The sequence below is a fragment of the Pseudochaenichthys georgianus genome, chromosome 14, assembly GCF_902827115.2.
Source record: "Pseudochaenichthys georgianus chromosome 14, fPseGeo1.2, whole genome shotgun sequence".
In the NCBI taxonomy this organism is placed as follows: Eukaryota; Metazoa; Chordata; class Actinopteri; order Perciformes; family Channichthyidae; genus Pseudochaenichthys; species Pseudochaenichthys georgianus.
The window spans coordinates 31994207-32020979 of record NC_047516.1 but is presented as its reverse complement, the minus strand read 5'-3'; the positions used below and the strand labels follow the sequence as shown (position 1 = coordinate 32020979).

At 41.0% G+C, this 26773-nt stretch overlaps 1 protein-coding gene across 11 annotated transcripts in view; it reads right to left on the bottom strand.

Moving 5' to 3' along the window:
* LOC117459001 (RNA-binding protein Musashi homolog 2) overlaps positions 1 to 26773 on the bottom strand; it is a 297016-nt gene that overhangs the window by 49644 nt on the left and 220599 nt on the right. For all 11 annotated transcript variants that reach the window (XM_034099815.1, XM_034099814.1, XM_034099813.1 and 8 more), the window contains exons 9-10: positions 18052 to 18166; positions 9893 to 9967 (exon numbers count right to left, since the gene is read on the bottom strand). In XM_034099815.1, coding sequence (XP_033955706.1) covers positions 9893 to 9967; positions 18052 to 18166 — 190 coding nt within the window. The remainder of the gene's footprint in view (positions 1 to 9892; positions 9968 to 18051; positions 18167 to 26773) is intronic.

The window sequence follows — 26773 nt, the reverse complement described above, 5'->3', positions numbered from 1 at the left end:
GAGAAAGGTCCGCGGCTGCTGGAGCGTGTGAGGTCATGGCGCTCCTCGTCAGGCCCTATTTTAAGGCTTGCGACTCACGCAGGGCCCCGGACTCCACAGGGCCAATGGGCTAATGATCAGCCTCGGCAATTAAAGTCAGTCTGTGAGTCAGTGTGGCATCAGGAGGGCCATCTGCTCCCAGCCCTCGAGCACTCTCTCTGGCCTGTGGGACCACTTGCTGGGGTCACAGCTCACCCAGCGTGGAAAGAAGATGGTCACAGGATCTGAGGAGCAACCTGCTGTGTAACTCTATCTCAAGAGAAACCTGTTCTGGCGTTAGCACTGCTGTCTCACGAGTGCAGTAAAAACACAAACAGTGGGATCTGTCTTATGGAGGACATTGTTGCATGCACCCGTGACACAGGTAAGCTCCTCATCAGCCTCAGGCCAGTGATTCTTTCCCCCACCTGCTCCGGTACTGGAGCCAAGAAGCGGGGTACTTATTGTACTGAATGGGAAATATAAGATGTCTGAATACTTGAGAGAGCTTCAGATCAGCTGATAATGACTGCACATGGAGTCCCAGACTACATCCTCATCCACATAGGAGGTAATGGACTATAGCCAGCAAGAGTTTTATTGGACACAAAGTGTTGAAAAGGAGTTTTCAACACTTAGAGGTAAGAGGGATACTCGGGTCAACACATGAGGCAGTACTGGAGCAATGCCAGTATGCTCATCTGCATCTAGAGTCAACAGAGCAGAATGAATGCAGGAGAGTCCTTGAAATAAAGCTGAATGTAAACACATTTTTAGTTAGTCTCCGATAGCTACATTGTGATGAAGTATAACAGAAAATACTTCTGAGCCTGAGGGCCTCTCTGAAAAGGAGCCACAGAAGTTTGTACCCTAGAAAAAAGGTTTGCTAGTTTTTTCTCAAGTGGTCTTTGGCTCAGCGGCACATCACCACACTGCCATCCTACCTTCTCGTCCTTGACCCCCCCCATGACCTTGCAAGCCTCATTTCTGGATATAGTCCACAACAACACCTCTCAACCCAGCAGCAGACGGTTGCTGGATCCTGGGGAGGCCAACTGGTGGTTCAGGGCTATGCCCCGGGTGTGACCTCTGGTGCATTTATCATATGTTCAGTCGGCTCTGCCCCCGTTTTTAGGGGCATGCCCCCCCCCCAGGTGCAGTCACTCTCACACCAGTTGCACAGGTCAGCAGCTCCTTTACCCTAAAACCCACCTCCTGAGAGGACAGCTGCTCCCTATAGCTTCATGTTCTTCTCCATCAGAGAAAAGGGGGTCAGCAGCGTTCATCTTCAACTCTGTCTACCCATAAGCCCCCCCGCTCTCAATCAACTTCCTCTTGACTGCCTTTTTTTGTTTAACTGATTTTACCATATTTATTTGTTTGCCTCTCCTTGTTTGTCTACCCTCCCTCATACTGTAAAGCACCTTTGAGTTGTGAAAAGCGCTATATAGATAAAATGCATTATTATTATTATCTTTTTACTCGGTCACTAACAGTTACATGGACCACAGGCACCTTCTACAGGTGTAGCTCCATGCCATGCAACATCCATCACTGTGTGTCCTGTGTTTCAGGACGACTACCTGTAACGTTTTGTATGATGCCTATTTCTACAATGCATTATAATCTGCTTTAAACACTGTATAATTATAAGCACTCTTAAATATTGATAATATTTTATAACAATAATCATAACACATGATAAAGCCTGTTTTAATTACAAATAAGGTCAATTATCATAATACTTGGAGATTGCTCACTAACATTTTATGATTATTATTAGAACTTTATTAAAAGCAAACTATTGACATTATAATGCATTTTGACAGTGATTTAGAATGTAGAAAGTGTATTTATTTCAGCACTATCCCTTAAGCTGATAGTGGTTAAGTATCTTGAAGTAGGACGACTCAACAAAAACAGACATGTGGGCGTTTATGGCAGCACAACCCCTCGTCTCTTACTGCATGGGACTTTGCCAAACAGGCCAGCCCGAGTCTTCACACAGAGAGATATCTACTCCACACTGACTTAGGCGTTTCAGAAGGCATTTCCTGTCACTTGGATATGATGGAGTGTGCTGTTGTGTTTAAGGCATTGTTGGTTAATGGAGTTGGAGATACAGAGGGCTGGAGGCTACCGCAGCGCTGTCCAACACTCTATATCTGACGGGGAAACAAATCTGACACAGACATGTGACAAGAAGAGGATATGGCAACAGGACAAGAAAAGAAACACAGATGGAAAAACCAAAGCACAAACTCCAACAAACAAACACCCTTTTCAGAATGTGTTATGAGAAGATGCTAAATATATACAGCATAGAAGGGCTGTCAACGCATTAACGCTTGTGATTCATCTGGAAACTTTAACGGTTTAAAAAAAGCCTAAATGCTAATTAATCATATTACAAAGTTTGACCCCAACTTCCTCCCCGAATTCCAGTGAAGATGTGTCCAATGGCAGTAATAAGGCAAAGGAAGTAGCACAAGCTATATGTATTGCCCTGACCTCTGCATATCAGTAAGAACCATCACGACTCCAGAGTACAACACCTAATCCATGACGAATGGTTTGCTTTAAAAGTGGTGAAAACGGAGGAAAGGCATTTTGCGGAACTGTATGCTTATTGGTTCTTGAGAATGCACAGGAGTATGAGATAGCCGAAAAGCTAACCGCTGCAGGAAGAGATACTGCTTGCAGCAGGATAGTGCTAGCAAGAATATTAGTATACGAGCATATGTCCTGTGTAGGCCACATGTACAGAGGAGGATCACAGCAGCTTTGTTGATGCTTGAGCTACGTGTTGGAACAAGGACTTCATGAGCTCTGTGCCTTCATAACTTAATCGTTTGAATCTCACACATTTGTCTATTTCATTTAACTTTTACAGCATTATATTTTACATTCAATCTTTAGCTCATCTTATTCTATTTTACATGTATATATGTAACTTCTCCTGCATTACTTGCACATTAGTCTTGCAACATTCTCTTGCACTATTTGATTTCTACACTCACTTTTTGTGACTATGTTTTCTTGTTTTATATATATTTATGTTGCATTGTTGGTGGAGCCGGCGACTTAAGATGTTCATTGTATAACTACACTGTGGCTGTGCTTATGACAATAAAGCCTTAGAACTTTGATTTTTGAAATCGATTTAACCACAACTATACAGATGTTTTAAAAAGGGTAGTGTAGGGTTAGGGTAACCCCCTGTTGTCATTGCCACACTTACCTCTGCCCTCCTTAATGTCCCTTCCTCTCCGTTCTCTTACTACTTAAGAGGCTGACTCATGGCTGTTCCTCATGACATCTGGTGTAGCCGTATGACTGAGTGTTATGTCTTTCTCTCACTCAGTCTGTGTCTCTCCCCTGATGGGACCCCACTGACATCTTCATCTCTGGTTTTTCCAGTGTAGCATAATGACCTCCTACTAGCAGCCCTAATGGAGCCATAATGGTCATTTATGCCAGGGGAGGCTCCGAGGGCACGGCTGTGGAGGCAGAGAGGCGCTCGGGTGAAGTCCCTCTGCTTCTTCACGCACATCTCAGTCTTTGTATAAATACAGTTGTCTGTGTGTGCGTTCCACTGAGCATCCACGAGTGTGTTATGAAATACATGAAGGTATAACTGGTTAACAATAGAAAGCACAATATGTGTGTAACACGAGTGTTTCCCTGCTTTCTAATGTTCACTTCTACAGCTCATTCGCATGCATAATGCACTTTTTTAATTACATTTCCCCTCATACAGATGAGCTCCCTATTCATGCATACATCATACACACAATGGAGTTCCACCACTGGCAGAGACTATACTGTACATAAATTACAGTGTGGAAGCTTAACTTGCACTTATTGCTATTTTCTTTCTAGCCATTTGCATTTTAATATACGCAGTAAACACAAGGAGCTTTCTGAGTAAAGCCTTAAAAGACACTTTAAGGCTGTGATGGAATAAGATGCTTCTTTAAATGTGGCTTAATAATGCAAGGTCCTCCAGAGTGGACATCCCTCAAGCTTTAAATGCGGCACATCTTAAGATGTTCCCCCGAGGCCAGTTGAATAATACAAAGGCACATTTTTCAGCCTGCTAATGCTAATTAGACTGTTGCATAGAAACAGGAATAATGTACAGTAAGGTTCCCTATGACTTGTCAGATCCTGTTTTTTCCACTTCTAGCAACATTCACAGCTGCGTCTTGAGTTGATTTAGGACAAAAAAACATCCTACAGTATCTAATCTATTATGTTTACACATAAAACCAAGGGAAGAAAAAGAAAGATTATTGTAATCAGCTCAGTTAACCATTATGCATGTTATAAAAAAACTGCCATGGAGTGTAGCTTCTCTCACAAAGTGGAACAATTATGATAAATGAACTTTAAGAGAATATGTAAAAGTAAAGCAGATAAACTCCTAATACTACAGCATGAGGCGAGGATATTCATTTCAACGCGACTTTCCTTCATTTGAAGCTATCTGAAAATCAGTGTCGTCCAACAGATTTGTACCTGCAGTATCGAGGGAATGTGCGCTCTTTAATCTCTGTCAGAATCAAAAGGAAGTCCTTTTGATTTACCTAATTTTGATTCAAAGACACCTTGAGGCTGCGGCCCCACGAGGACGAATTCGGTCGTTTGCGTTACTGTTTAGTGTCATATAGACCGTTCGGCCACACGAGGACGACCGAATACGGCACTAAACGACTGAGGAAACGACAACGGGTCCCAAGGTGGATAGAAATGCATACGCCACTCTCTGGGGGGTCAAACAGCTCCGTGTGTGCGCCCTATACGGACATTTTCAGATCACTGATAGTGATTGCGCAATAGCCCCGCCTCTCCCCACCTCTTCTGCTCACCTCCGCTTACCCCGCGCCAGTGCTGAAGTGTTTCGCCACCAACAACAACAACAATGGCGGATCGCAGAGTTGCTATCGTGCTCCGGACGCTATTGACCATGCTACAATTGTTTGTGCAACATCTACAGCAATAATGATGAGGCAATAGCCCCGCCTCTCCCCACCTCTGCTGCTCACCCCCACGTCAAAGTAAACTGCACCCTGAATTCAGATTATTTATCTTTCGCGAGTGAAGTCTAATCTGACAGGACGGAGACACGCAGCTCTGCTCACCTGCAGCTCCTCCCGCTGCAGCAAAACACACACTTCAAGTCAGATCATCACCCTTAGCTATTTTAATTACCTCTCAAACTCCCTAAACTAGTTATACATATGTTTATTTTTAGTCGGCCGGGTCACTGATTACTGGATGAGCTGCTGCATGAGACAGACACTGACGCTGTCCGAAGAGAGGGAGGAAAAAGAGAGGCTCCGTGTATTTTATTATTATATTATATAGAGTCGTTATTCATTTGTTTTAAAGCTCAATAAATAACAAAGAAGACCTTTGACCGGCACTTTATCATTTTGTCCGGAAGATTTCAACTTTAATACACGCTGACTGGCGAAGAACTCTGCCCGGTTCCCTCGGCCCCCAACCGCGGAGAATAAACAGAAGGGCAACCATGACAACCATGCTTCTTTCGCTGCTTTTGTGGAAGGAAGTTACAGCGCCACCTACAGGCTCCTGCATATGTACTGCAGCTTCTCCAGCGGTTGGAGCTAAACGGAGCGGTCCTCGTGTGGGCAGACACTATCCGGATAATTATTGCATGTGGACGGAAGCCGTTTGCGATTGCGTTTGCATTAATCCTATGCGTTTAGCCGTTTTCGTCCTCGTGGGGCCGCAGCCTGAATTTGAGTTTGTTCTTTGTAACATGACAAATGTTAGCGATGACGTCTGATCATTTAAGTCAAGTTCTATAATGCTGACTCTGTCAGTGTAACAAAATGTTAACAACAACCCACAGCTGTTTGTTTATGCGCATGCTTCTGTCTTTGCTAATTCAAATAATTTTCCATACTGCAGTGTCTTGTATCACACACTGGTCTAGATATTTAACCTGCTTATGTAGATCTCTCTCAGGGTGTCTGTCTGCATAGAATCTCTCAGATCGCTTCCTTGAAAATTCACACATAGCTATCGGGAGTGAGCGATGATTTACCTCTGACCCCGGGCATATGTTGGCAATCTCCAAAAAGTGTCGGTGTGTAGATAATCTGGGCTGTGTGTAATGCAATCTTTGGAAAAGGCAAAAATGAGGCTGTATTATCAACGTTACTTTAATTAAAGGGACCCTATTATTCAAATGTTCAGGTTTTATTTGTTGCCTCTACTGTGACATCTTTACATGCTTTAATGTTCAAAAAGGTATTTATATTTCGGTCAGTCTGCTCTGATTGGTTAGCTGGCCCGGTCTGCTGTGATTGGTCAACCACTTAGAGATGTTCCACCTCTTAGTCTATCATGTACAATGTGTTGGAGCGCTAGCCAATAGAAGTGCAAGTGTTACGTAGGGATGTCTTTATGTTAAGGAAGTAAACAAAGGAGTCCAATGGAGGCATTTCAGGCAGGGGGGGGGGGGGACTTTGGGGTTTTAGCTTCTGCAGCCATTTACATGCAAAAGCCTATAGCACACACTACAGGAAAGGGAAACTCCAAAAAGCATAATTGGGCCTCTTTAATGGGAGGGCTCTGTGTTATTAGAAAGGCAGTAACTGCCTCAGCACATGTCGGGGTTTTCATCTTAAACTGTGTGGATATTTACATCCACATAAGAGAAATGCAACATGACAACGCTCACATATCACATGTCACATTTGCATTCATACATTACAGTCCCCTCTGCTTTCTTTTGACACTGATAATACCATCCATTTCCTGAATATGCAGCAGCCCAATCGGAGAAGGTTTCCTTCCCAATGGGAGCAGACAGACAATGTGTGAAATGTCATTGTTCATCAATGTGTCACAAATCTCTGGGAAGAGACGGCCCTGCTAACATACAAATCAATGCCATTCCGATGGAAATGCGCTCCTTAAACATTGTTAACAATCACGTATCCACTATTAGAAAAAAGTTTGATGAATCCAAAAAGAACAGACTTTTTGTTATTTTGGGTGTTGCTAATCATTTGTTACAGCTCCTTACCAATTGTGATGCTGTTCCTTGATTGTCACTACACATGCACTATGCAACATCATCTTTAAAGTGTAATTCCAACTTTAGTTCAAGCATAATGCTGAAGGGATGCAGCCCGAGGGAGACAGTGTGTGATTACAGCGGCGCATATTAAATACAGTTTGGAAGTGAGTACAAATCAGAAGGCAAACACTTCAACCAGCTTTCTGTCATCATCATGAACACTTTATAATATAGCTAGAACCACAGGTCTAATATATATATATATTACGTGTTATGCATTCTAGGAATGTGCAACTGTAAATTAATTAATTGAATATCTCAAAAGGAATAGACATGAATCTTTATGGCTTATGATATTAAACTTCCAATGTATTTTCCAATCCTTTACATTTTCTTCTAATGTTTTATTGGCACATTAATACGCCAGAAACTGCATCGCCATTCTCTGCTATTAGGATCCTGTGTAATACCACCCAAACTATACGTGCCAATTTATAGTTTCCCTTTAAAAACTATTAATTACATAACTATTAATTATATATACTGCATAAAGCACCAATTATTTTTAGAGAATTATTCAACAACAAAGTACATAAATACATACAAATAAAGTGGGATGTACTGAAACTCATTTGCATTTGGAATGTATTTATGCAGGTTATTAAATAATGAATGTTTTACTATACACAGTATAATAAACAATACATTCAATTGTTATTATCCGAAAGTTTGTAAAATGTGTGTATGCTTGTGTCTAAGAGAACTGCAGCTTGGTTAGTCTCTAGTTGAGTTACACACAAATACCAATGTCAGAGTTTACACTTTGAGGATGTTTTCTGATATATGCTTTCTTGCACGGACACGTTTTGACAAATTGGGGATGCTGTGATTCACATCAGTTATATATGAAGGTCTGTGAGTGGATTAAATAGTAATGATGTCTGAACCGTGATGGAACTACGTTTGCAGGCAGCCTACGAACACAGACATAGAAACACGCTGCATGTGATCAATATCAAAGGCACTTTGTGATCAATGCTGGGATTAATTGGGAGTGTCACAAGGACCGCGGAGCTAAGTTGTCAGATTCTGTTGAACAGCTGCTTAGCTGCTTTGAGTCTAACTGGCAGCAGTTTTTTATTTCTATATATATATTTATATTACACTTGTCTTTTAGGTTCCATTTGAACTCTGTTTCAGCTGCCGGGATGTCAGCTTTGGTTTCTCTTTTTCCTGTCTTATTGAGTTTTCCTACTTAATTCACTGTTTCATCACTGATCAATGTTGTATCACTGTTTTATCTTGACAATTGGACAATTGTCTAACCGCCTTTTCCCGTTAACAGTGGACCCCTGAGCTTTACTGTGTGTACAAAAGCCTTGAAATGCTGCCCACAATTTACGCCTCCTGGATCCTGTCTGCCTGCTCTCCGCTCCATGTATTTATAGGAGTGTTTCAGCGGGAGGGGGGTGTACAGTGAAATAAAGCCTTTGATCTTAGAATAAGGATGCTTTCCACATCTTAGTAGGGAAGGACACAAGTCAATACTTGGCCTGAGGTTATTTAATCTGGACAAGAAGTTTGATTCATACATTAAAAAATTCCAATTACCCTGTCAAGAGTTGAGCGGGCCCAGAGGAGGCTGTTTTAATCATACAGCTTTATCAAACTCTTTAAATTGAGTTTAACATGGACAGAATCATACATTCTGCCTTGGGCAAGGTGACATCCCTTAATTTGTCCTAAATTGTAAACATTAAACAAATCTATGTTAAACTAAAATTACTTATATGGCATAAACACTGATCGCTCTTTTCATGTCAAATCGTTTCCCGTTGCATCCTAAAAGCATCTCAGGATGCTTTTACAGAAAAATAAGGATGGATAGTCATTCGTAAGGTCATCTTTGATAAATAAACGGTTGTGTACATTGTAAGTCTACGGATTCACATAGATATCAAATGAAACAATGGGTCTTAAATTATTCATTTTTTAAGAAGACAGACCACCAACAATTCCCACATTTGTATGCAGCTGGTGTTCCCCCACGTTGATGAGAAGGTGCTATTCCATTTCTTCTGGCGAATGATGTTGTGGTCAGGTATAAATCTAGCATGTGTCTGATCTGCAGGTGGTCACAGCTGGACCTCCTGTCTTACCATTGCTGAATCTATTTCACCGAGATATTACAGAGATCTGAGCGGCTGTCAGATATTTCCCATTCCGTCTTATCAGCGGAAGGAATGATGTCTGGCACGGCAAACAAAGTATGTGTAAAGTCCTTAAATAAAGCATGAAATTGACGGGACGCCTGTCTAAGTGAGGCGCCTGGGAGCCGCGGGCCCCTCGCAGCAGACAGGTGCAGCTGCTCACCTCCAGACTGATGCCTCCCATTGAAGAGCCGCAATCTGATTCAACACTTTTAAATGCAGAAAATGGATTCATTCATTTTCCATTATAACATCAAATGGATAAAACGACGCACTGCTTATTTTTCTGCTTCTCCACACATGGATTTGGCTGCAGAAGACGAAGTACTTACCCCATTTTAGACATTTGGTCATGCTACTGTTGGAATATGGGATAAAAAGGAGTAAGCAATTTACTCCACTGTAGGTCAGCTTTCAAAATATAGTTGAGAAATCCGGACAAGTAACATACTTATAACCCTGCACATTATCTGGTGACTGACTTGTATGTTGATGACATTTTGAGTATGAGCGTGTAAGTGTGTGTGTGTGTGTGTGTGCGTATTTGTGGCTGTGCATCCCAGAAATCAGCTGCAACATTGATATTTTAAGAAAGTATTTTACTCACCAGGGAACTGGTAGCTGTAGCTGGGCGCGAATCCAGTGTATCCACGGCCATACGTCGCCACAATGTTAGGGTAGCCTTTGGTAGAGAGGAAAGAAATTAAGAAGGGATTATTAGAAAAATACATACAGATGTCATACCAACACACAGAGATAAACTTATATCTTTTTTTTAGAAGGCAACAGATCTGAAAAGGCTGGATTTAAACTGAATACCAAGAAAATTATTATTTTCTCAGGCAAATTCTAATGTTATTTAAAGAGGCCCTATTGTGCTTTTTGAGGTGTTCCCTTCCCTGTAGTGTGTTCTATAGGTTTTTGTGCATGTCATGGTCTGAAAAGGCTACAATACCAAAGTCCCCGCCCCCACCTTGATTGGATTATTTTGTTTACTTCCGTAACATAATGACATCACTACACTCATGCTTATAGTGGCTACAGCTCAAACATACTGTACGGGATAGGCTAAGGGGCGGGACATTTCTAGATAACCATTCAGAGCAGACTGGGCTCTGGTTTCAGACAGAGGGTGAAAAGTGGTTCTGCAGCACAGGTAGTATGAGAAAAATAAAGAGCTTTTTGAACATTAAAGCATGTCACAGTAGAGGCAACAAATACGAACTTGAAACTGAGCAGAATTGGTCCGCTTCGAAACACTGAAAATTAAATTAGCCTGAAAAAGTTTGTGTGAAAAAAACTGTAAGAAACAAACCTCTAGGGCAGTGCTTCTCAAAGTGTGGTCCGCGGACCACTGGTGGTCCGTGAGCGCCCCCTAGTGGTCCGTGAGTATATTGGTAAAATTTCACATTTGAAATAAATAAATGTATTTAAGTTTTTCGCACTCTCGCGGGAATATCTCCGCAATGCAACGAGCTTAAGTTTCACTTTCGATTGCATTATATAGCTCAGATAAGCACCTTCATCAGACATGTTGCCACTTGTTTGTACAATCCTCAGGCGATTTGTAAAAAACAATGTGTTTTTGGATATTTGTGGAGTTAGGTGGTCCGCGAGTGTTTTTTTATTGGTTAAGTGGTCCTTGGTATGAAAAAGTTTGAGAAACACTGCTCTAGGGCACTAATGTATGTATTTGCTTCAATCCTAATGAGAGGTGCTATGTATTTACAGCTCGTAATGTTGATTGTAGATTGTAAACTGATAGACATTGGCTGAGTGTGCAGTCTGACAGCCAGCTCCACCTTCAATCAATGATCAACCATCACAATTACATTAACCTCTAATCTTGATCATGCTGCTCATGTTGTTTTTCCTAAAGTCTTACCCTTCATGGATCAATAGCCTCTTTAATTATATTATATTTTAACACACTTAAGGAACCTCAACAGGAGACTCAGAGCAGTTAATAGAAGGTTGTTTTTTTAAGCTGCGACTGGCTCTGTGGCTCGCTCTGTCAGCGCACAGAAATGTCTCCACCCCTTGGCGGCCACACTTCTCACCCTAAGAGGCTGAAACTTGGCAACGAGGTCAAGTTTTCTGAGGTTATGAGAGTGTGAATGTATGAAAGCCGGTATGTATGCATGCATGTGGTTGCTATACATTCTTGTTTTCCTACATTTATGTTTTTTGATTACTGATCTCCATCATTCATTGAGGTAAGATCTTCAGTAGAGTTGGGTATCAACACCTGGTGACAAATTATGAGCTGATTCAAATGAGGTTACAAAGCAAAACATTGCTAACCAAATATCACTCCTGCTTCTTTAAGCCCAATTCATTCTACATGTTTTACTGTAGCACAAGTTACCATGCCTTTGTATAGCTCAGTTTCATTTCAAGGTGCCTTGAAATGACGTATGTTAATGTTCAGTGCAACTTCTACGTTGCAGAAAACGTGCTAATATGGCTAGAATGTGTTAAAAAGATGCTTACTAACAAGGTTTAACCGTGAATTTAAAACTTTTATTTTCTATAGTTGTATATAGTTATCAAGTGTAGCAAATGCTTTTTGGAAATGACAAGCATGTGTGAAATGTGTTAAAATAGAAACCACCTCTGAGAACAGCAACATCAAGTGAGAGTTTTGGGTCCCTTAGGCTTATAACACATTATAATTATAATTACTGTTACATTACTTTATAACTAGTATGCTTCACAGAGGCTTACAGACAACAATTAAAAAGAGAGAGGCTTGTATTTGTGAAAAAACAGTGACTTGTGCTGTGTTAGATAGAGATAGGTATCCACTTTTATAAGTGAATCTTGATTAAAATATATAAATTCAATCACTTTCAATAACCCATGTCTTTTGGCCAAAACCTTCAAAGCCTAGAGTTTTCCTGCCTGAAATTCCCAAACAATTTCCAACGACCTGAATGGATTGAAAATGTAATGAAATGTTCAAATCGTAATATTGATTAGTGGAATATTTAAATTGAGTGGAGCACAATAACTGTTAAAGGCTAATTATATCTTAACATGTAATTCTGAATAAAGTATTGTGAAGTTGCAAAGATATCCCAGCCTATACATCTTATTTATCGTGCAGCCCTACTTTCAATGACAATGTCTAAGCCTTGATATTCCGAATACACCTAAGTATGTCTACATGCAATGACAAGCTGAGTTATGTTCCCAAATTCTATTTTCAAAATGTTTTGTTCTAAATGTGGGGGGGGGGGGGGGGGGGGGGGGGGGCAGCGAACCGCTTCAACATGTGTATTTCGGTTTAATTCACGGTATTCATTTTGTTATTCAACAGTATCGTTGTTTTATAGTTATTTGTTAATGTATGTAACCCAATTTGTGTTCTTTGAAATGGAAAAGTATATTGCATTGTGTTTGTTACTTTCGTTGCAGTTGTGTATGTCTTAAGTGTAATTTGGCTTGGCTTCCTATTTTGTATGGACATGCTTTTATTTTGAAGGAGAGTTAGCGCTGTTGACAGGAAGTTGTTGTTGCTATGGAAACAACGTGACGGAGATTAACGGAGAAAAAGTAATATCTACATATAAAGACGGAGAAAGTAAATGATAACGTTTATGGTTACGTGTTAGCACCCCCCGAAGAGGCACAAGCTCTTACGTTGATATTGGGGTTTTCAATAAATTCAATTTGGCAGCCGCAGTGCAAAGCGAAAAAAAAACTAAAACGAATATCCGAATAACGAAATTGAAACCCGAATAGTACTCCAACGAACGAATATTCAGGTACAGCCCTAGTGGCAGGGGGGGTTTGGTGAGAACTGGGAGTTGTCCAAGTACCAGGACACACTCCCCATTTTGCACTTTAACCGGCCACCCTCCACCCTAGCACATACATCCCCCAGTGTAAGAAACAAATAATTAGTTAGTCAGGATTACTATTTATCCAAAGTACAAAGAATGTAATCACAGCCTCTGAATTATAAAACTTGCTGAGGATGTAAACAACAAACTGCCAACTGTAAATCAAAGTCAAAGTGTGTGGGAGGAAACAGGCTCGTTTAGAATTGTTTAGTTTTGCTGTCCCTAGATAGATGGAGAGTTTCAATGAGGCCAAAAGAGGACCGAGTGTCATTTGAAAAATGTAAGGATAGCAGATGTATTGTTCATCTGCCGTCAAGCTTCTTATTACAAGCGCAGGCCTGGCAGTTAATTAGCTGGACAGTTTTCAGACAGAAGCAGCTGTGGGCAACATATTGAGAAACGGGGCTGTGAGGGAGCAGGCAGCAAGCAAGTGGGAAACACACAAAACAAGACATTGGAGAAGAAGAGTGGGTGGGTGGGAGGCTGAGAGAGGGAGCTAGTGTGAGAAGGAGTGAGAATTTGAGCGCCATCAAAGGTAATATAAACATAATTAACCCTGTAATTATGGTATATGTCTCAGTCTTTTTCCGTTTCCCTCAAGCTATTATCACTAAATTATCTAATAGGAGGAAGTCCTCTAGGCGAGGGATGAATCACTCGAGGCGACCTTGATAACTCTTTCCTTATTTTGTGTAAATACGACCGTAGAAACCAGCCCAAGAAACGTTTTTTTGGCCTCAGTTCCCGTTAGATACAGCATGCACTGGCTTGATAAATTGTCTGTAGTCACATATAAATGTCTACAGTTTAACTGTTGCTACTACATACTGTGCAGCCTGATGGAACATACAGTAAATACAATCAAAAAACATAAATATTAAGGGGCTGTAATTGTATATATTTCAAATCTTATATAAGGGTATTCCAGCTGCGGGACTAATAAAGGATTTCAGATGGTTTTTAAATGGGTAGAAGCAGAAGGGCAACATTTTTTTGACCGCAGTAAAACAGAACAGTTTTTAAGAGGCTGAACATGAAAAAACATAGATTTAAGCGAAAAAACAGATCCATCTAGTGTTGCTTTAGTTGAGACTAGCTAGGGTCTAAGATCATTTTTTAATTGTAAGTGATGTCTTTTCCTGGTTTCGAAGACTTTGTTTCAGTAAAGTGATGTCATTTAGAAATGTTCCAGATTGTTCTAGTTGTTCTGTTATCTGCATGTACCCACTAAGTCATTCTATCCACATTACTGATGATTATTTATAAAAATGTGTATCGTTTAAAAATGCTGTCCTTTTAGTCGTATATCTATATTGAGGTATTTGGTCAGAAATGTTGGGATATATTATTTTCTTTATCCCTCAGAATTACCAGCTTTTAAGAGATTGTATAGACATATATTAAATATATATATACAGTATATGTAGCTATACCGATGTAGTGCTACATCTATATATATATATATATATGAAGAGACACCTTTAATATCGATTTAGAATATGAATGTCAACGTTATAATTGAGGCAAACTATATAGTCCTAATATAAAATACTGACGACTAAGATTATGTGAATAATGCATAAAGTGTATTGCGTATATACATTTTGTTCCAGAGATGACATATGCGCACTTGTTTGCCTGTGCCTACAGCATGCGGCGTCAAAACATATTTTGCATTCATGCATACTTGTGTGTGCAAGTATGTGCGTGAGGGTATGTAGGCTATGTGCGTGTGTGAGTGTTTGTGTGAGCATGTGTGCTATGTGCGTGTGTGTGTGTGAGTGTTTGTGTGAGCATGTGTGTGTAAATGCTCTGTTCTGTATGCCTCAGAGCCTGTGCCAGCTGGAATCAGAAAGGTTGACCTTGGTCATAAATATCTAATCAGTGTTTGCTGTCCATGAAAAAGTTCAATTTATTCCTGACCCAATGGGAAAATGCCTCTCCCAGACCCTCTTCCATCTCACGCAGACACAAAGAAATGCAGCTGAGAGAGGCTGAGAGGAGCCTTAACCTGGTGTGGATGAAGTAGGACGGAGGCTAAACCAAAAAAAAACCTCCATCAGCCGCTGATGAGAAGTCATCACCAGGAAGTTACAGATGGATAGCTTTCACACAACCCCGCCTCGCTGTTTGTTTGGTCTGAAAAGAACTGTGATGTGATACAATGAAAAGCTATCACGGGCTGCAAAATATTGGATATTATGTGTTTGATACTGTCTTAGTGTCAAACAGAATAAATGCCAAACTGAAATTGTTGGCTCAGATTCCTCGCACCACCTTATTTCAACATTTTCTCAAACTGCAAAAACCACTTCCCTCGTCTGATGTACTGCATTACAATGGCTTTCACATGACTAGCCGAGGAGAGATGTGTACACTGAGTGTTAAAAGGAGAGGGCTTCAGAGAGGAATATGAAAGTGTCAGGATTAAGATGCTTACTATCTCATTCAATCCTAAGTATGTGCATACAAACAAGAGAGCGGGAGTGAAAGAAGAAAGGAGGAAGAGGTTCCTCTCCTCAGTAAATGAAGCCTGCCATTGTGTGTGGCCTGGTGGCAGCCTCTTAGTGCTCTTATTTGCCTTATTAATATGCATGCTAATGTACCTATTTTATGGCTCAACAGTTCTGATTTACTTTAAAATCAATTATCCATCTGGTACACCCATACCTCGCGCAGGCTCAAATGTGTATTAATTTCAGCAAACATACATCGGGCACAACACAATAAAGATAAATGCCTCGATTAGAGGCAGTAAACAAAGCAGCAAGGGATGGCTTTAATGAGATTTGGCACAAAAGGAGTTTACACTTTCTTAAATAATGAGCCTGGCGTGCCCTTTTTTTCTAAATGCAAATTATATAAAGGAATGTTTCGCTGTTCCAATTTCATTTAGATAAGAGTGTCTCCAAACAAGTTGGTTGTTAATATTCTCACATGAGCACATCACTGCCTTTCCCGCCTGCCGTCTCCCAGCGGAGGGGAAGAGTGTCGTCCTCTTCACACAGACATTAGTCTGTAATAAGTTCGGAAAGTTCACAGTGCTTGTTAAGTACTTCAAGCAGATGAGATGGAACTGAAACGGTCTTATCCAGGCTTTTATCACAAAACAAAAAATGTATATTAATGGCAAGGTCAACCTTAGAATAACCCTGTTTATACGCATGTATATAGATGGACAGATAGCATAGATAATACGTTGATTGCTGCTTAATTTGCCTTGTTGGAAAATTATTCCACAGCTCAAAAAAATGTGACTGGTTGCTCTTAATTTCCTGTAAGAAAATGCAAAACAAGCAACCCCAGCTATGTCTCGCTATCGACCTTCAAAGCCCCTTTAAACATTTCGCTACCTGGTACAGATAAAAATGCATGACTGAGGTTCTGCTTGCACCTGCTTCTAGAGGGGATGGGGGGAGAAAGGGGGGGGGCGGCGGCTACTCGCACGGCAAAACGAGTCTCTTACAATCAGCTGCATGTCTCTTTTGCTTTTGAAGGAAAAAATAAATCTTTTATGCGAGGGCAAATCCATTTGGTTGGGTCGCACATACAAATTATATGCATAGGAAATGAGAACGACAGAGGAATAGAAAGACAGATAGATATGTGGATAGAGAAACAGATAAGTACGCATACAGACAGATAGATAGATAGATATACACTGAACTAACTGAAACTTTGACTTTAATTAAATGTATTATGTCAACAGATTTCACATAACTGTATAAGGTTAGTTGAAAGCAATAATATTAAGTTAAATCTAATATATTTGATTTAAACTTAAAATGATTGCTTTCAACCAACCTAATACAGTTTTGTGAAATCTGTTGTCATAATTAAAGTCAACGTTTCAGTTTTTTCACCGTAGATAGATAGATAGATAGATAGAGACAGCAGGAGGGAGGGAGTGTAATAGTGTTAAATAAAAAGGGCCACAGGCATGGGCTGCGAGGGTAATGAAGGGGGGGGGGTTGGCAGCTGAGGTCCCTGTAGATGAGATCTCTCGCTGACATGTGTGTCCCCTTCATTACCCATTAAGGGGGGCACAGTGATGAATCCTTAATATGACATTACACCAATTTTCCTCTTCATTTAGCCTGCTAATGTGCTGGTCTGCTCCTATATGCCCAGGGGCTGCCGGTACCAGACTCCACCAGAAATAGACCACAGTGGTCACTGGTGGCACACCTTCAAGCAGCCTAATTAGGGCCAGTGCTCCTCTAATGGGGCTATCTAGACCAGAGTTTGCATAAGATGATCTTTTTTCCACGAGGTAGAAAGCGATGACTGCATGGCGTGCGTGTCTCACACCACCTGCTACATTGGCTTATATTTGATGTTTATATTTGCAAACTGGTAAAAACCGTGGGTGAAACTTACTATGATGATGCTACAGTACAATGCAATATGAACAATAATCTGCTTGTAGCACTATCTTTTTAGGTGCTCTTTAATATATACAATGCTTTATAACAATAGCCATAAAGCATTGAATATTGGATAGTAAGGTCCAATATGATTTCTATATATATTCTACTCATATTGTCACTTACTAAAATATCTTATATATTTCATTAAAAAGCTATTAATAACCTTTTTTGTAAGTCATTATAGACACAGTTATAATGCATTGTAAGTCATGCGTAATACAAACATATATTGTATATTGAATATTTTGTTATGTATATAAAACACATGCTATTATGAACGCTTATACAAGCTTATTAGCACATTATAGAGATCATAACACATAAGTATGTTTATAATGCATTATATTACATTTTTTTGCGAGTGCCTATTTTTGTGCTTCAGCGTTATTTCAAACCTATATCATACACTGTCATATAAAGGCTGTATATGAATCACTTGTTATAGTAGTTGCACATTTGTGTGAATACAGTATGTGTGTATGACTCACTCAGCATGCCCATCCCCAGCATGAAGGCATCCATGGTGTAGGGCAGACCCCTGGCTCTCCCTCGTGTTCCCGGTGGGAACATCACCTCTTTGGGCTGGGCCTTCTTACATTCTACCTATGTAGACAGACAAAAACACACACACACAAGCACACACACACACACACACACACACACACACACACACACACACACACACACACACACACACACACACACACACACACACACACACACACACACACACACACACACACACACACACACACACACACACACACACACACACACACACACACACACAGAGACAAAGCATTAGACTGTGTAAGTACACACGCAGACAGATCTGACAGCGCTGTCTCAACTCTTTAAGGTGCTTTTCTATTTGACTTGCACAGCGCTAGATGTTTTCCGTGGAGAAAAACAAGACTGAGTCAATCCGAGCACCTCGCATTTTAGAGGAGAGTCTCAAAGGAAAACTTACAATCATGCTCCTCCCGCATTAAAGCAAAGGTTATTGCTCCAGTGAGCATGTGCCCAATGCCTCTGGGAAATACAAGCTTAATACTTTCCAAGTGTTTCTGAGACATCAAGGTAGGAGAAGCTCTGTTCTGCAATGCCATTACAACAGCGTGTCTAGTTTCTTTGTAAAGTTTGGTTCTTTGTTTAATCCAAACAAAGAAACATTTAAAAAAGCAATAATCTCTCTTGACAACATCTCTAAGTTTTGTATGATTTTCGTCTTGCCATGGCGATGTGTATACAATCTAAAGCTGGTAAAAAAAGAAGGTGTTTTAAAACTCAATACTGTTATTTGTGTATTGTGTATGTATTGGGCTGAAGTCCCCAGCGCCCCGCAAACCAATTCCACCCGCAGCGCCCGGCTCCCTGCAGCATTTCTTCCTCTCACTCCACTTCTCACACATACAGGTTTGTTCATTTCCCATCTTGCAAGACCGACATCTCCTCCTCCTCCTACATAACACATATCAAATGAGGGATGTGACAGGGGCAGATGAGGAGGAGGAGGAAGATGAGTCCCATTTACCACGTATCTATCCTATCTGGATGAATTATAGAGAGGCACGACCGTCTGACAAGGGGGTGGCATGGTCTTGTGTCTGTGGTTGTTCTTGGGGTAGGCTGGGTCTGTTCACCATGCTGCACAATCTATTTGCTCCACTGCCTGCTTGGCATCAGCCTGTCCATCTGTTTGTCTGTTTGCCTCCTGGCTCTGGGCTGCTTCTCCCTACTGCATCCACTTAAGCGGGGCTTTCTCGGCTGCTGCGATTCACATGTCATCCTGGCCTGCTGCGCAACACAGGATGCTGGTTCTGTGCTCACCTCAACCAAGGTGCAGCCCGGCATCCATACAAATAGGCTCGTAACGCTGACAGGCCAGCCGTGCGCATTACTATTCACGCATGCTCTTAGTTGCTAAACTGGGATGAAAACTTCCCGTGCGTGAAAAGTTTCTGTGGTAAATGTATGCTGCTTTTATATCATGCTCGTCTGCTCTTTATGACCTCTTGTAGCACTGTATGTATGGAAGACAGAATGTATACGTTCAAAGACATTCATCCGGAGGCAAGGAAACCAACATCTTGTGGGCCATGCCATCAGCAGCAATTTGGGGTTAAGACCTTTTAGGAACCTAATTAGGGGCAATGCTCATGTAATGGGGCTATCTAGATCAGAGTTTGCATGATTTTTCGTTTTCAACACATAGACATAAAGGACTGAATGGCGTACAGCTTCCCTGCACCCCCCATATTGGTTAACATTTTTATTTGAAACTTAGTAAATAATGGTGAGCACCACTTTCAATGCTGCCCATGTGTATAACGCAAACTAACATAGTAACTGCAGGGCTGGAGGTCAAACCACCAACCTTTCCTCATGGAGGATGATGATATACATCCTGAGCCACAGCCCTCTGTGCTAAACAAAGAGCACGGAATAACTTCTGTATATCCAGAAACTTAAAAAAGGGGCACTAATGAAATAGTTTGTCACTGGGGGAAAGTTGCTGTGTTGCGCAGCTGTGGTTTAAAGCAGTCTGAACTAAAGTACACAGTTCCCTCAGCCACTTTATAGCTGTCACAACTACTCTGCCCTCCTGGCTCGGCGGCCATGCTTTGACATGGTGCAGAGGAGAGCACTGCTATGGTCAGGAAGGACCCCCAGCATGCATGCAGGACCTGGGTGGGACAAATGGGTCAGTTAGAAATATCTGTGCACTGCTGCGTTTCACCTGGCTGGGTGACAAACGCACCCTACTGAAGTTCAGAGACAGTGTCCGCTCAGCGTCCTGCAGCAGCCACATCCAGTGAGTTAGTGAGACAGACCTGGGGGTGAGTCATTCCTACATGCTCTTCAAGAAGGACTTTTGATATTCAGGGAGATGGCTTCTTGTCATGGATAAAAAAAAGAAAAATATCTGTGATGGTGTGAGTGTGTGGGTGTTCACCTGCTTCAAACACACAGGAGTGTGTGAGAGAGGGAGGCAGCAGCTTTCAAGAGCGAGCTAAGTCGAAGAAAGGAGAACGAAGAGGACGGAAAGACCATTTTGAGCCTGACAGCCAAGCACTGCAAAGGTTCAGCCGACGTGAATGCATCACATTCCAATTTCCTTCATGTAGAAATGTTTACAGGCTGAATCCTCTGCCACATGAACAGCAGGAAAACATTACATTCACTTTAACTGCAACTATACTGCTGAATTGTGGCTTTTCTAGGCACAATAATGTTTGGTGAAAAGCATCATGATCCATCATTTAGATGTCCCAGTTTGAGAACTATTGTGGCTTGTCAAGATAAAGGGCACCACTTTAACCTGCCCTGCCTTCATTGTCAGAAAAGTTACATTGTGTTGTTTGGAAAAAGCACCCAGGAGACCTGAGAGCCTAAAACACACACAGAAACCCACACACGTATACAGTTTGTAAGACAGCTGACTGTGAAGTGAATTCCTGCCACAGTGTTGACAAGGTATGGTTACCGCGACCTGCGTGCTTTCAACATATATCGAGATGTTTTCTGCGCTGACACACTGCAGTTGATAGCTTATCTTCAGAGATTTGTGTCACTTTTCAGTCAGGGTAGGGAGGAAAATAGAAAGCCGAACAGTAGTGTGTATATACTCTTAAAAAGTTGGACTTTATGTTTTTAGCAGGTTATTTGAAATACTGTTTGTGCGTGCTTGAACTGGGAACTCTTAACTGTGCCAGAGGCTTAGACACAATTCTTAGGGAGTGTTGCTGTGGACTTTAAAAAGGGCATTATTTGATTGATTATTATCATTATTGATAGTATGGGCTTTCAAAATGTACTTAAGTAAAAAGTACCCATAGCTAGCAGCTGTTTTAAAGAGTACCTGACCTCCCTTTATATTAATAGAACAATAATGTCATTGTTAGCTAATGAATGTTTCCATGCTGAACAACGGCAACATGACAACGTTTCCATTGGTCCCTCTTCATTAGAGAAGACCAGGAAGTGATGGATACACGGATCGTGTTCAAATCAATAGGCACGCAATGACTCTAAAGAATAATGATCAGGCCACCAAACACACATTCAAACTAAAGTAACCAGCCTGTTTTGAAAATGTAAGAACTAGAAAATACAGGTATTTGTGTAAAAAATGTAAGAAGTAAAAGTAAAAAGTCAGTAAAGTAGGCTACTGATACCAGAAACATTTACATAAGTACAATAACGCAGTATTTGTACTCCACTACTTCCCACCTCTTTCCCTTAGCATATGACATACAATGTGTTGGAGCGTCAGCCAATAGAAGCGCAAGTGTTACGTAGTGATGTCACTATGTCGCTTAGGTAAACAAACTAATACAATTGAGGCATGTCAGGGAGGGGGGGGGGTGTGTGGGAGAGAAACTTCCTCTGGAGGGAACTTTGGGATTTTAGCCTTTGCAGACCATTTACATGCACACAAACCTATAGAACACACTACAGGGAAGGGAAACAAAAGCATAATAGGGCCCCTATACATGTAAATAGGACGTAATATTCAAAATCTTGTTTAACCTACATTTCAAGCCCTTTTACTTCAGCTTTTAAATAAGTGAGACATTACACATTTAATTAAAATACACATTTCAGTGTCCTTCTAGAACATTACTTTTGTTCTGCTGCTGTCTTGTTCTGGTTGTGAATTCAGAATTCAATTTTTGTTCATCATTCTTTCAAAAATAACTACCAACAACAAGGCTTGATATTGAAATTACAAGGGGCATACACTGTATGCACACAAGCACTACTACTAACACAGCCCACCGGTGAAGAATAAAACAAAGAGCCCCCTTTGTTTCCATGTGAAAACCCTGTGATACAGAGCAGAGGAACACTCTAGTTATGACCTTTTCAATACATCTCCTATACATTAACCTTGTAGTATAATAGGAAGGTGTGGGCGGGATTGCACTGGCAATGGCTGTCCTTCAGGGATGAGTGTTGTTGTAGGGGGAGGTGCACAGCTACTATTAGCTTCACTAGTGAATGGATTCCGTCAGTTGACAGGTAGACTGAAGAAAGGAAGCCCTGTGATTCCTTTACTCCAGCGCCCACTCCCAGTCAAAACACATAGACTGCTTAGCTGGGAAATGTCACAGCTCTGCATGCACAACATCAGCCATGGTTGTCTGCTTATTCACTTAAAGAATAAGGCTCAGGGCTCGAGCTTAAGGACGTCCCGGGGCCGGAAAAAATAGGGTCGGGGAGGATACAAAATAATTTTGGGACGAATTTGGGACGAGAGTTAAAATACCCTGCTAACTACAAACGGCGATAAAAATGAAACCGACTGCACGTTTTGCGTAGCACACAGTTATTAAACCTCCTTGTCAACATAAATACACACACGCACAAAACATTTAGCAACCCGCGAAATACACACGCACACATAGCTAAAGTTGTGCCCGCAAATTCCTGGCCTGCAAATTCCTGGGTCTAGCTATGTACTGAGTGTGTGTATTTCGCGGGTTGAGTGATGTACAATGGCATCCCGTGGAGGAATTCTGAAATGTTTTGCCGTTACATCACAAAAACGCACAGCAGAACCAGACCCTGGAGCGCCGGCCTCTTTATTTACTCACTCCTCTTCATCCCCTATGGGTAATAAGGCTGAGATGAGAACCCTCCATCGTATTTAGTCCTTAGCAATATGCTGCGCCTCTCCCCATGTAGGGATGGGTAACGAGCCCCGGTATTAAACGGATGGGACTTGATTGGATTCAATATTAGAGTCATTTTCTCGTTTGTGTGTTTGTTTAAATATATTTGGCCTTTGTTTATGTGATTGAATGATTTACTCATAAAAAGGTTGATGAATTATCATCTAATGATTTTTATGATGTTTTATATATGTTAAAGGTCACTTTGAATGATTTTAACTAATGATAATGTAGAAAAACTAATATTTTAAATTCGGGACGGTCCACATTAATTTCGGGACGGCTTAGATTGTATTTCGGGACGGTTCCGGGAGGATGGTGAAAAAAGTTAGTCGAGAGCCCTGATAAGGCTTCTCAAAACCATTTTTAGTGGTTGATTTAAAGAACAGAATACACATTTTGGTTTAATTAATAACTGTGACACACGGAAATTCATCAGCAAAGCAATCAGATTTCCATCCAAGGCCACAGTAGTGCAAAGTTGTGCAAACTATCTCTTGGGTTATTGGATAATTCAGACATTTGCAGGCGACTATATTTCCTCTATCAAAATATGCTAACATCACTAGAGAGTGGTGCAGGAATCCTACATCTTGGAAATAAGTTGGCATCATATCAACATGCAAACACTATTCTCTCTTTAGCTAAGCGCTGTTTAGCGCAGCCATGTTACCATGATGTAGATCACGTATAGCAGTATGTTAGCTATTTACATGAACAAATAATAAAAGTATTGGTAAAATATGGAAATGATACTACTGAAAAAATGTGCAAGCAGCATAAAGGTGTGTTTGCCAGATATGTTATTTGCAATATTCCAAAATCCAACTGAAAAATTCCATTGCTATTAGTGGAAGGAGCCCTTCAATGCTACAATTATTGTTTTATTAATTGAATTGAAAATCTTGCCTACAAAAGTGTATTACCTTCAGCAGTTAGCGTGTGAAGCTGTGTGAATAAATGTCAGAGCACAAATGTTCACGTCTTTTAGTCTGCCACCTTTATTTGAGGAGATTCTCAGTTTGGAAATATTTTTAAAATGTGGATGTTTGTGAATATCGCCCTGAACCTGTGTTGTCCATTAAAGGTCCAACAACAAACATTTAAAGCCTCAGGGGGGTCAACGTCTGATACTCAAAAGGAAGAGTGTGACTTTCGGAACTCTGTGAACCAGTCTCAATAAAAACTGCATGTCATGTATTTTATAAAAAAGGTATTTACTGCGGACCATTTTGAAACGATTGTAGATACTGGAACGTATTACAAAGCCAAGACGTTTTAAAGGAAAAATAAAATGATGCCTTCAATGGCTAACAATCCCAGGGAAGTCATTAGGCCTGGTGATATCTGTGCACAGTTATGTAAAGGTTACAGAATATGAGGTCATTTTAAGGACCATGTGCTCCCTGTGGTGCCAAAAACAGTTCCCTTGACATGTTTCTACACACAAAGATAATATTGTCTCTATTCGCACAGAGAAACACATTCAAAAGCAATGCCACGATCATCAGGTTGACGTCAAATGGCTTCCATCAACTCCTCAATCAGCAGATCTGAACATTGTGTCTTTTATGGGACGTCCTGCAGTGCAAAGTGTGAGGTGGATTTCCACTTCCTTCATCCCTCAAAGCTTTCCTTCTTCAATAAAGGGTAAACATCCAATTACTTACAGTGCAGAAGCTGTAAGGCATCGCTGCATGAGGGACTGAAACTGCTCCGAAGGGTGGTCCAAGTGCCTTATTAGGCACTTGATGTTCAAACACTGTTAAAGATTCTACCTTAAAAATAAATATTTACTTCAGCTTCTCTCTACAGAAATCTCCTTTAAAAATGGTGAGAGCTAGTTTATTCCATGGCTATAACCAAGTGTGTCCAGGGGTGATATATACATCATAAGACCTATGTGAACGCTGCACACACACTTGACTTCATGGCCTCTAGTTTGAGGGCAGTAAAACTTTAATGTTCATACACAGCGCAATGATTGGTTTGGAGGTTTGACACACGGCGGAAGGACTGGTACAGCTGGCACTCACAATCTCAGAAGGCCATTTTAAATACAGTCATAAAGGTTTGGTTACCTGATCACACACAACCCACTGCTTGTAGACATACTGTAGCTTAAAGGCTATATACTACTGATGTTATGAATATTCATCATAGTTATAGTAAAATATATATATATATATATATTAGTGCTGTCAAAATTATCGCTTAATTAATTTTTTGAATGAATTGCGTTAAAATATGTAACGCATTTAACGCATGTGCAGAATGGCCCGCCCCATACGTGCCACCAGTGGCAGCGCCAGGGTATGGCTGGGGTAGGCTACACCCATACCAAGAAATGGTTTAGCCCCAACATGAAAAATGATGTTAAAGTAAGCAAAATAAAGTCTGCCAACTCACGCGGAGTAAATTGCACAGACAGCAGTTAGTAAGATTGATTTCAGTAGCCACGGTTTTGAAAACTTTTGTCACGTAGTGATCGACTTCTCAATAGAACATCTTTGATAATGTCTTCTGGCCAATCAGAATCAAGATAACGGCGTGGTGTTGTTGCAGGAAGTCCCGACGGAGAATACTCTTGCTATAGTACAGGGCAGAGCCATATAATAGTAATAATATGGCTCTGGTACAGGGGTGCACATAACTGGTACGCAGGTTATGTGCGTAATCTGAAATGCGTACCGTCACTTGTGTCACAAAGCGCATTTGCGTACCGACGTACTTGTGAAGCTTTTCCAGAAGGCGGTTAGATCACCGGACGACAGAGTCGGTCTCCGTGTGCACAGACAGGGCTGCTGTTAATGTCGGTCAGTACAACGGAACTGTGCCAAAACTACGCCAACCGGCTGCGGAGGAAGACTCCCCCCCACCACTGGAGAACTGTGCTAAAACAGCTGATCACAACGTTCCACTCTGTGGTCACGAAGTACTCCACTAGCCCCCCCCCCTCTGTCGACTTTCCTGAAGTACTCCCCCGTTGATAGAAATCAACACGTAATGAATTAAGACCCCACGGTTTGATGATTGATAGGTGTGTGGGCTATCTTTCATTTTGACACACAGAACAATGTTATAATAAACATACATACTGTGTTAAATGGATATATCCGCCTTCTCTCATTTATCTTTCCATTCCCACAACAATATACATAAAGAAATGGCATATTTTGGACATAGTTCGAATGGTGATTAATCATGATTAATTAATTTTTAAGCTGTGATTAATCTGATTAAAAATTGTAATCGTTTGACAGCCCTAATATATACACATATAATCTAAACATTGCACCCAGCAAGAATTCCCCAGATGTTAACAACACACATTTCACGAGTGTTCCGAGCTTCCAATTCCTGCTAACGATAGCTAACTGCAGCTACAGTTAGCAGCTGTGAGCAATACACGTAACTTCTTGGAATACAAATGGAGGACTCCAATCAAATCGTAAAACACACACAGAACACAGTATCATTTAGATTTTGCATCCAACCCAGCGAACTATGGTGCCACCTCTTCCTCCAAGTT